Below are 10,857 nucleotides of genomic sequence, written 5' to 3' on the forward strand. Positions count from 1 at the left end.
AGCATTGTCACCCCGAACCCGGAATTGATGACCACATTCGTAGCCATATTTGCTTCTAGGAAGTTTTCTGCATGTGATTTCCGTTGGAGATGGAAGATCACGCTGCTGAAGTCTGGGGTGACTACCGAAGGTTTAAAGCCGTACGCGAAAGAGAGAATAGTATTCTGCCAAAAATTTCGGCACGACGTTGGCTGCGTCGGAATCCTACCCAGGTTAGTACGTGGACCCTTTCCGCGCGTTTGCTTCCTCGGGGTCAGATTGCAATCTGCGTTGGCGCGAGAGGCTGTACTTGGATACGCGAAATGTCGAGTTGACGCACTGCAGCTCGTCTCTAACGGTGACACCTCCCAATCGTTCAATGTTGGGAGGGTGGAGGGTACTGGTGAGCACGAAAAGCGAGTTACGGTTGATGCTTACGCTGGGTGCTGCCTGTGCGATCGATTCGGTGCGTAGTGCGCACTAAATTGAGAGCAAGACGAGAAGAATGAGCGTGGAACCAGGCAAACGTCGTAAAAACACGTTCCTTCTTCAAACATCGTTAAGAGGAATTTCCGTAATACAGTAGAAAACTACGGTTTTGTTTCCCAGCCAGTGCGGACAAATGCAGTACCCAGTAGTTACTAAGTTCGTTCATCAAAGCAAATGTACTTAGCTGTGTAAGTTCGCTCATCAAAGCAAATGAATTTAGCCGTCACCCTAGTGCTTCGCCTACTTGGAAGCGGATGCGGTCGGCGCCGCCCGCGCCTTCCTCTCGTTGACTGGTACACCCAGATGAGGTCGATAGCTTCTCGCTCGAAACTCACTCGTAGTTGCCATGGGATGTTTTGCGAAGGCTCCCATGTGAGCTCGTGGTAGCCCGCCCACTGAATCAGATAGCAGACGCTTGTGTTAACCCATCGCTTTGCACAGATTCTGTCGACGTCGAATAGCTCCGCGCCACCACCACGGCGAGCACGGCTGTCGCTAGCGAAGATTCCATCGACTTAATGGCGTTGTTCGAGGAGGCCTCCACCAAGTTGTCGACCTTGGTCAGTATTTTCGCGCACGGACTCGCGGTTTAGACGGAGCTGCCAAATTGAGCCGTCTAGACTGCGGTTGAAGTTCCTAGCGTGACGTTGTCTGGGGTTTATTGGGCAAAATGACGAATGGTACAGCATGCTCAGTTGGTGAATGGCCCGTTACATTGCTATAGCGGTCCGTTATTACTTTGCCAGCGCAACCGTTTTTCTCCATACACGTTGATGAAGAATGGACATTCCAGCTCGGTGGCAGGGGTTTCGCCATCAAAAAATTGCATTCCGTTCAGCTTTTTGGCTGTGTATTTTGGATTACCTGAATTGTTGGATTTGACGCTGGTCTGCTTGAAAAAAATCTGAAAGCCGCACTGTAGTGCAAACTCCTTGCATACGGACCTAGCTGCTTTTTGTGACGGAAATTCTGTGTCTGCACTGTTGCGGCGCTGATTGTACGCTACAGCATACTTGAAGCTGGTAGGGTCCGGGGTTTCATTTGCAACGACCCTCTGTAGAAGCCATCACGCTACAGCAGCGTCGATATCGAATGCGTCCAGGACGAAGCGAGCGTTGCCAAACGTTGACTGTGTCTTTGTACTAGAGTCTGCCATTTTGGCAATGAAGTAAAGCGGTTGCGAGTTTTCGTAAGGAAGTGTTACCTTTTCTATCGGTCTATGCGTATTTTGTATCTGCTGTAAATAATCTAAAGCAAGCGCTCGCAGACGTATTTCTATTTTGGTTCGTAATTAAGTACGCATCAAGACATGGATCGCACTTTGTGAACTTCTACTGTTTTTGGGGCAGTCATAATCACCTGGGAAACAAAACAGTAGTTTTCTACCGTATTAAGGAAATTGCTCCATCGTTAACGTTACTAACAGAAACACGCTGCTAATGTGTTCTTAAGTAGAAACACCACTTCGGCTTCTGGGAGGTGCATCACTATTATCTCCTTTGCTGTTCAGATCCCACGACGCTAGTTGGTATACTAGCTTTCCGACGGCCACTTAGTGCGTGACTACTCGCAGCTCTTAGAGACTTCCTTTATAGTTGTAGACTTGGTCATAGTCGGTTCGATTTGCTCGATAAGCATTGTGCCAGAGGCATTCTCCATTGGCAGATATGTTGTTACAGTCACACCACCGGTGCTCAAAATCGGACGGGTGCTGGCACGGCGGCGGCACCGCGAATGCTACAATTCGATGGAAAACGTCGTCTGGCAACCCCCTCAACAGGCAATTGTCTTCTTCCAAGCCATCTTGGTTTCTTCCGTAACGGGCAAGGCACACCTCTCGAACTGTTTCCACCTCCAAGCATCAGTGAAAACCCTCCCGATCCTCAAAAGCACTTCTGGCACCATAGTCAAAGCATTAACTCCATCGCCAGAGAGTTTGTGGGTCATGTACCACACTGCGCGCGACACCTTACGCCGGTTTAACTGGTTCAAGACCTGGACCAGGTCGACCATACCCCGATCAACAGCAGCTTCTGTGCACTTGGAGATCGTCCAGGATAGCTCAGGCTTGCCGCTTCCCTTGAAACGAGTGATCTCAGGATCTCGGATTGAGGCTTGAATCTTCCGGTGCATTACGACTTCCACGGCATGATGCTCGCTTCCCGATTTTATAGCTCTTTTGAGAACTTTAAAGGGGTGGTTCTGCTTCGCGTACCTGACGATATCAATCTCGTCCAAGAGCAGCTTGGTCACAGGCGTATTCGCCCGGTGACTGGCCAGCATTAATGCAGTTCTCCCTTGAGTATCACGGTCATGCCAGCGGAATGCCATGCCTCCCTTACGACCATTCCACTGGAGAAGAGTTTCAACCACCGCCAGGTCAGCCCCATACTTGCATGCATAAAGCAGAGCATACATCCGGTGGCAGTCGTGGGAGCCGAGGAAGGCTCCTTCTTTCATGAACAGCTCGATCATCCGCAGTGCTTGATACGCATCTGAGAGGGTCGTCGGGATCATGAGTGAAGTTGCTCGGTCTTCGTTGCGAGCGTGAATCAATATTATCGATTTATTAGAAGCTCCACCTTCAGTAGGTCAAGCACGCCCTCGATATCCCCACTGCGGATGCGCTCGTGAAAATCTCGACATAAACCTGCATTCAGATATGGGGCGGGGTCGTACGCGAAAATAATGGCGCTAACCGTGAATCGAAGTGTTCAAAGCGACGTCCGAGCTCCTGGCAGCGCGAACTTGAGTGTCCGAGCCATCCTCACGATATTGTAGTTGGGACGGTGCCTCGATCTTCTTCCACCCGACAACTCTTCATTAAAACGGTTTGCTAGTAGGCAACGTCTTGATCGTAAGAGACTTCCTCGTATTGGGTCAACTGGTCAACGGTGGCAACCTCAGCGATATCCTGCAACTTCTAAGGACTTCCTTAAAACGAGAGGTCATCCAATAACGGTAAGGTAAAGCTGCACCTCTGGCTAGCTCGCACAAGTCTTCAATACGCAGCTTGATTTTAATGGCGGTGAGGGATAGGATACCCACCTGGCACTGTACTCGCATGGCAATCTCCTTCTGTTTGAAGTCGACGATCTCTATAGTGTTTGCATCCACCCCCCACATGTTTCGCAGCAATACCAGACCATCTACCGCTGCGTCCAAATGAGCATGGAGCACACGACCGCCATAGTCGCTTTTTCAGCCAAACCGACCAGCCAACGAGATTCAATCTCGTCTTTCTCCACCTCAATTAACCCCCATGAAGGTCTTCCAGCTCCTGCTTCTCGCGGCGGCAGTCGCTAGCACCAGCGCTCGCCGCTCGTCCACCTCTAGCTCCGGGTCAGTAGCCGCCGGCGCCTCGTCCTTCTCGCTCGACGCGTCTTCCAGCTCCGACACCACCCCATCTGCAACTCTCGCCACCGAGATGCTCTCCGTATCGCCGTCATCAAACTCCAGCGCTCCGTCCCCTTTCTCCAGCTCCAGTCCTGGCAGCTCGTCCACCGCCGCCACCGAGGTGTCCTCATCCTCCACGGACGCGTCCGTCAGCGTGTCCTTGGACGCCTCGGCCAGCTCGAGCGGGTCCCCCTCCTCACTCATCAGTTCCTCCAACGCGTCAACATCCACGTCCAGCTCCTCTGCCGACCAATACCAGCCCACAAGAAGTCCTCCGACGTCTACCGAAGCGTCCAGCTCGTCAAACAGCAAGAGTGTGTCCAAGTCCAGTTCAGGTTCCAGCTCGGCGACTACACTCGCCACCAACTTGGTTCTGGCTGCCACCACCCTCGTGACCGTCAGCGTCTCCCTCCTATAGACACAAATACACGTCCACCGTCCACCTTCAGGCGTAGCCTGCTTAAAAAAGTCCACTTTGTCCTCGACACAATTTCCAGAATCTGTATTTCCTAGTTTGGGTGCGACACCTGCGTGAAGTGCGCCGACTTCATTCGCTCCAGCATCTTCAGGTCGCGCTCACCCTTGCGCAGCATGTACTCAATCACCACAAAGTCCTTGCGGTCCACGGAAGCCGCCTAAAGTGCAGGCGTGACAGAATAAGATAATATTGCACTAAATCAGTACTCGGATAAAACGGATAAAAGGTTGCTACTGGGCGCCGTACGTCCTCGCGGAAGCGCTGGCGCACGTAGCGCAGCGTGTCGCTGTCCTTGCGCGCCGCCGCCTGCAGCGCCTTCTTGTACAGCGCCAGCACCTGCAGCTGCAGCCCCGAGTGCACCTTGACCTTCATCTGGGCCTCACAGTTTGTGACGCGAACTAGAAATTAGAAGGCAACAGAGACGACAATTTGTGTGTTTGAGATGGGAGCCTCAAGCAGGCGCACGTGAGTGTTTGAGGTTTCGGATTCGGAATGAGTGCGCACCGCCTCGGTCACTCAAATAAAAACTAAAAGGCCGGCATACCGGTTTTGAGACACTCGCACCGGTATTGGTAGCGCGAGCAGAGTCAGAGTCAGTCACGTCCGAGTCAGTCCGTCTCACCATGACCAAGAGCACAAGAACACCGAGACCGAAAAGCAGTCCCATAACACTCAACGGGGAGCCCTACACGACAGCCCTCTGGCGCCGAAAGAGACGCGAGCTGCAGACGCTCCGCCTGGAGGCGGAAGCCTTGGGCGACCAGTTGTCTCAACTGCGAACGACGCGGCAACAGTTCCTACCGGTACCAGCAGTAGTAGACACCAAGAGCTCCGCTGCAGCGGCTCATGCACATGCGTCCGCGACTCGGTGGCGAAGCGTGGCGACCACCCAGCGCGAGCAACGATGGCGTGCAGAAAAGACCAACCGGGAGCTGATGGTCATGCTGGCGGAGCAACAGCAGCTCCGAGCGCAGATTCTGAGAATTTTGCAAAAGACGCAGCCGCTTGAGGGCCTGGACTTCGTGCTTCAACTCCAACCCAAGGTCGACCGACCGCCACGTGACGCCAGCTTCGGCGACGCAGTGCTGGAGGAAATGTGTAACAAGTTGGACTGGCTGCGGCTCGACACCGACGCGGTCTTCCCTGTCGTGGAGAGCGACACGAAGGTCTCCTTTCGCTGGCAATTGATGCCCGAGAGCAACTGCATCCACTTGAACGTGGTCACGCCCGTGGCATGCTCGGCCCAAGCACTTGGAGATAAGGTGTGGAAGTATGCAACGAGCAGCAAGAGAGACACGGACAAGTTGTTTCACTCGGTACGTGTGCGTCTTTTAGAATTTTTGTTTATGTCTTTGTAGATCCTCGCTCAAAGGTTTGTGGAATCGCAGGTACATCGGAAAACGCCAAGTCCACTGGACGTTAACGTCGTCGCATCTCTACACGAAGGCTCGCTGGGTGCCAACTCGGTCACGACTTTCCGTCGATACGACGAGGGCGACCGTGTCGTCCTGGTCGGAATAACGAAGTGGTTTTTATCCACGGGACAATTCGTCTTCGAAGACTACAACTGGACCGTCATTTCGGCGTCGCCTGAAGACCCGCTGCGCTCGTGCGTGATGAAAAACTTTTGCAAGATGGAGATGACACCCGATGTTCCCGCACATGCAGCACAAGCACAGCAAATCATCTTCAGGACCATCGGCGACAAAATGCGCAGCTTCCGTCAGTCAATGCAAGATTACCTCCTCATCAACTTTGGTTAATCTATTCATTGTCCCATGATGAAGGCAGTACAAGAGGTCGTTGCGCATCCGTGGAGGATGAGGACACCTCGGTGGCGGTGGTGGACGAGCTGCCGGGGCTGGAGCTGGAGAAAGAGGACTGAGCGCTGGAGTTTGACGGCGAGACGGAGAGCACCTCCGTGGCGAGAGTTGCAGATGGGGTGGTGTCGGAGCTGGAAGACAGAAGGACGAGTCGCCGGCGGCGACTGACCCGGAGCTAGAGGTGGACGAGTCGCGAGCGCTGGTGCTGGCGACTGTCGCCGCGAGAAACAGGAGCTGGAAGACCTACTTGGAGATTAAATGAGGTGGAGGAGGACGACGCCCAGCACCTCCTCATCCGCCTCAAAATCCGCTGAGTCGTCCATCGACTCTACTCGGCCATTTTGACAAGCTCCGATTCGACGTCCGCACAGAGCAGCCCCGACTCCACCTCGGCTCAAAGCAGCTCTGACTCGTCGTCAACTTCTTTCTCGTTCCCGTATACGGGCGGTGCAATCGCGCCTCGATCCGGCTCCGCGCTGTCAAGTCCGGATGCGATGCCTCAAGCACCCGCGTGTCCCTGGATGCCTTGGCCAGCTCGAGCGGGTCCTCTACCTCGCTCATCAGCTCCTCCAGCGCGTCAACGTCCACGTCCAGCTCGTCTGCCGACCAGTACCAGTCCACAAGAAGTCCTCCGACGTCTACCGAAGCGTCCAGCTCGTCAAACAGCAAGAGTGCATCCAAGTCCAGATCAGGTTCCAACTCAGCGACTGCACTCGCCACCAACTTTGTTCTGGCTGCCACCGCCCTCGTGACTCTCGGTGTTTCCAACCTGTAGACACAAATAGACGCCCACCTTACACCATCAGGCGTAACCTACTTAAAAAAAGCCCACTTCGTTATCGACACAATTTCCAGAATCTGTTTTTCGGGCGCGCCATCCGAGGAAACCGGTAAAACCGGTCTTGACCGCTCTCCCCTCGTTACCGACGTATTCCGGTAGAAATACCGCCGCGTGAGCACATTCCTGTTGCTACCGGTAACAATAGTTCTTCGAACTACAGAGTCACGTCAAGAGTCAGTCCGAGTCACCATGACCAAGAGCACAAGAACACCGAGACCGAAGAGCAGGCCCCGAACGCCCAGTGGGGAGCCCTACACGACGTCCCTCTTGCGCCGAAAGAGACGCGAGCTGCAGGCGCTCCGCCTGGAGGCGGAAGCCTTGGGCGACCAGTTGTCTCAACTGCGAACGACGCGGGAACTGTATTTCCTACCGGTACCAGTATCAGTAGACGGCGCTGCAGTGGTCGATGCACATGCGTCCGCGACTCAGTGGCGGAGCGTGGCGATCGCCCAGCGCGAGCTACGCTGGCGCGCAGAAAAGACCAATCAGGAGCTGAAGGTCATGCTGGCGGAGCAACAGCAGCTCCGAGCGCAGATTCTGAGAATTTTGCAAAAGACGCAGCCGCTTGAGGGCCTGGACTTCGTGCTTCAACTCCAACCCAAGGTCGACCGACCGCCACGTGACGCCAGCTTCGGCGACGCAGTGCTGGAGGAAATGTGTAACAAGTTGGACTGGCTGCGGCTCGACACCGACGCGGTCTTCCCTGTCGTGGAGAGCGACACGAAGGTCTCCTTTCGCTGGCAATCGATGCCCGAGAGTAACTGCGTCCAGTTGGGTTTGATCACGCCCGTGGCGTGCTCAGCCCATGCACTCGGAGATATGTCGCATGCACTCGGAGATAAGTTGTGGCAGAGCAGCATGCGAGACACTGACAAGTCGTTTCACACGGTACGTGTGCATCTTTAGGATTTTTTGTTTTTGTAGATCCTCGCTCAAAGGTTTGTGGAATCGCAGGTACGTCGGAAAAGTCCGACTCCAGTGGACTTCAACGTCGTTACAGCGCTACACGTAGGTTCGCTAGGTGCCAACTCGCTCACGACTTACCGTCGATACGACGAGGGCGACCGAGTCGTCCTGGTCGGAATAACGAAGTGGTTTTTATCCACGGGACAATTCGTCTTCGAAGACTACAACTGGACCGTCATTTCAGCGTCGCCTGAGGACCCGCTGCGCTCGTGCGTGATGAAAAACTTTTACAAGGCGGAGATGACACCCGATGTTCCCGCACATGCAGCACAAGCACAGCAAATCATCTTCAGGACCATCGGCGACAAAATGCGCAGCTTCCGTCAGTCAATGCAAGATTACCTCCTCATCAACTTTGGTTAATCTATTCATTGTCCCATGATGAAGGCAGTACAAGAGGTCGTTGCACATCCGTGGAGGATGAGGACACCTCGGTGGCGGTGGTGGACGAGCTGCCGGGGCTGGAGCTGGAGAAAGAAGACTGAGCGCTGGAGTTTGACGGCGAGACGGAGAGCACCTCCGTGGCGAGAGTTGCAGATGGGGTGGTGTCGGAGCTGGAAGACAGAAGGACGAGTCGCCGGCGGCGACTGACCCGGAGCTAGAGGTGGACGAGTCGCGAGCGCTGGTGCTGGCGACTGTCGCCGCGAGAAACAGGAGCTGGAAGACCTACTTGGAGATTAAATGAGGTGGAGGAGGACGACGCCCAGCACCTCCTCATCCGCCTCAAAATCCGCTGAGTCGTCCATCGACTCTACTCGGCCATTTTGACAAGCTCCGATTCGACGTCCGCACAGAGCAGCCCCGACTCCACCTCGGCTCAAAGCAGCTCTGACTCGTCGTCAACTTCTTTCTCGTTCCCGTATACGGGCGGTGCAATCGCGCCTCGATCCGGCTCCGCGCTGTCAAGTCCGGATGCGATGCCTCAAGCACCCGCGTGTCCCTGGATGCCTTGGCCAGCTCGAGCGGGTCCTCTACCTCGCTCATCAGCTCCTCCAGCGCGTCAACGTCCACGTCCAGCTCGTCTGCCGACCAGTACCAGTCCACAAGAAGTCCTCCGACGTCTACCGAAGCGTCCAGCTCGTCAAACAGCAAGAGTGCATCCAAGTCCAGATCAGGTTCCAACTCAGCGACTGCACTCGCCACCAACTTTGTTCTGGCTGCCACCGCCCTCGTGACTCTCGGTGTTTCCAACCTGTAGACACAAATAGACGCCCACCTTACACCATCAGGCGTAACCTACTTAAAAAAAGCCCACTTCGTTATCGACACAATTTCCAGAATCTGTTTTTCGGGCGCGCCATCCGAGGAAACCGGTAAAACCGGTCTTGACCGCTCTCCCCTCGTTACCGACGTATTCCGGTAGAAATACCGCCGCGTGAGCACATTCCTGTTGCTACCGGTAACAATAGTTCTTCGAACTACAGAGTCACGTCAAGAGTCAGTCCGAGTCACCATGACCAAGAGCACAAGAACACCGAGACCGAAGAGCAGGCCCCGAACGCCCAGTGGGGAGCCCTACACGACGTCCCTCTTGCGCCGAAAGAGACGCGAGCTGCAGGCGCTCCGCCTGGAGACGGAAGTCTTGGGCGCTCAGTTGTCTCAACTGCGAACGACGCGGGAACAGTTCCTACCGGTACCAGTATCAGTAGACGGCGCTGCAGTGGTCGATGCACATGCGTCCGCGACTCAGTGGCGGAGCGTGGCGATCGCCCAGCGCGAGCTACGCTGGCGCGCAGAAAAGACCAATCAGGAGCTGAAGGTCATGCTGGCGGAGCAACAGCAGCTCCGAGCGCAGATTCTGAGAATTTTGCAAAAGACGCAGCCGCTTGAGGGCCTGGACTTCGTGCTCCAACTCCAGCCCAAGGTCGACCGACCGCCACGTGAAGCCAGCTTCGGCGACGCAGTGCTGGAGGAAATGTGCAACAGGTTGGACTGGCTGCGGCTCGACACCGACGCGGTCTTCCCTGTCGTGGAGAGCGACACGAAGGTCTCCTTTCGCTGGCAATTGATGCAGAGCAACTGCGCCCACTTGAGCGTGACCACGCCCGTGGCGTTCTCAGCCCAAGCACTCGGAGATAATATCTCCGAACATATTATGTTGCAAGCACTCGCAGATATGGTGTGGCAGTATGTAATGAGTAGCAAGAGAGACGCGGACAAGTTGTTTCACTCGGTACGTGTGCGTCTTTTAGGATTTTTAGTTTATGTCTTTGTAGATCCTCGCTCAAAGGTTTGTGGAATCGCAGGTACATCGGAAAACTCCGACTCCACTGGACGTTAACGTCGTCGCATCTCTACACGAAGGCTCGCTGGGTGCCAACTCGGTCACGACTTTCCGTCGATACGACGAGGGCGACCGTGTCGTCCTGGTCGGAATAACGAAGTGGTTTTTATCCACGGGACAATTCGTCTTCGAAGACTACAACTGGACCGTCATTTCGGCGTCGCCTGAAGACCCGCTGCGCTCGTACGTGATGAAAAGCTTTTACAAGGCGGAGATGACACCCGATGTTCCTGCACATGCAGCACAAGCACAGCAAGTGGTCTTCAGGACCATCGGCGACAAAATGCGCAGCTTCCGTCAGTCAATACAAGATTACGTGTTCAGCAACTTTGGTTAACCGACTACTGTAGAGGTCGTTGAAGCACCGATTGACCTGTACAATATTCACTCCCATCGTAGACCTGGACGAGCATTCCTGCGCCAATGAGATAACGTAATAGAAATACACGTGTTGTTGATACGAGCGTAGGAGGATACGTAGGTAGGTGGAGGTGTGTACTGTTTTACTAGCGACGGCTGCGACGGTGCTCGTGACTGGGGAGACTCATCCGAGTCAAGATCCGCTGCGTCGTCCACCAAACATTTTGACAAGCTTGTTTTA

The 10,857-nt window shown here is 54.6% G+C and overlaps 5 protein-coding genes across 5 annotated transcripts; 3 read left to right on the top strand and 2 right to left on the bottom strand.

Annotated features, from left to right (window-relative positions):
- Positions 1–3,717: 3,717 nt before the first annotated feature.
- Positions 3,718–4,230, bottom strand: IUM83_17513 (uncharacterized protein; the record flags this gene model as incomplete). The annotated part of the gene is made up of 1 exon (XM_067942464.1): positions 3,718–4,230. One exon carries the CDS (start codon positions 4,228–4,230, stop codon positions 3,718–3,720), a length of 513 nt encoding a protein of 170 aa, XP_067791220.1.
- A 143-nt stretch (positions 4,231–4,373) lies between these two features.
- On the bottom strand, positions 4,374–4,714 carry IUM83_17514 (lyr family of fe s cluster biogenesis protein; the record flags this gene model as incomplete). Its single annotated transcript, XM_067942465.1, has 2 exons — positions 4,374–4,499; positions 4,589–4,714. 2 exons carry the CDS (start codon positions 4,712–4,714, stop codon positions 4,374–4,376), a joined length of 252 nt encoding a protein of 83 aa, XP_067791207.1.
- A 251-nt stretch (positions 4,715–4,965) lies between these two features.
- IUM83_17515 (uncharacterized protein) lies at positions 4,966–6,105 on the top strand (the record flags this gene model as incomplete). The annotated part of the gene is made up of 2 exons (XM_067942466.1): positions 4,966–5,658; positions 5,731–6,105. 2 exons carry the CDS (start codon positions 4,966–4,968, stop codon positions 6,103–6,105), a joined length of 1,068 nt encoding a protein of 355 aa, XP_067791216.1.
- Positions 6,106–7,195: 1,090 nt separating this feature from the next.
- On the top strand, positions 7,196–8,335 carry IUM83_17516 (uncharacterized protein; the record flags this gene model as incomplete). Its single annotated transcript, XM_067942467.1, has 2 exons — positions 7,196–7,894; positions 7,961–8,335. 2 exons carry the CDS (start codon positions 7,196–7,198, stop codon positions 8,333–8,335), a joined length of 1,074 nt encoding a protein of 357 aa, XP_067791203.1.
- A 1,090-nt stretch (positions 8,336–9,425) lies between these two features.
- IUM83_17517 (uncharacterized protein) lies at positions 9,426–10,593 on the top strand (the record flags this gene model as incomplete). The annotated part of the gene is made up of 2 exons (XM_067942468.1): positions 9,426–10,145; positions 10,219–10,593. 2 exons carry the CDS (start codon positions 9,426–9,428, stop codon positions 10,591–10,593), a joined length of 1,095 nt encoding a protein of 364 aa, XP_067791223.1.
- Positions 10,594–10,857: the final 264 nt, after the last annotated feature.

This window comes from Phytophthora cinnamomi (genome assembly GCF_018691715.1).
Source record: "Phytophthora cinnamomi strain GKB4 chromosome Unknown Contig41, whole genome shotgun sequence".
NCBI lineage: Eukaryota > Oomycota > Peronosporomycetes > Peronosporales > Peronosporaceae > Phytophthora > Phytophthora cinnamomi.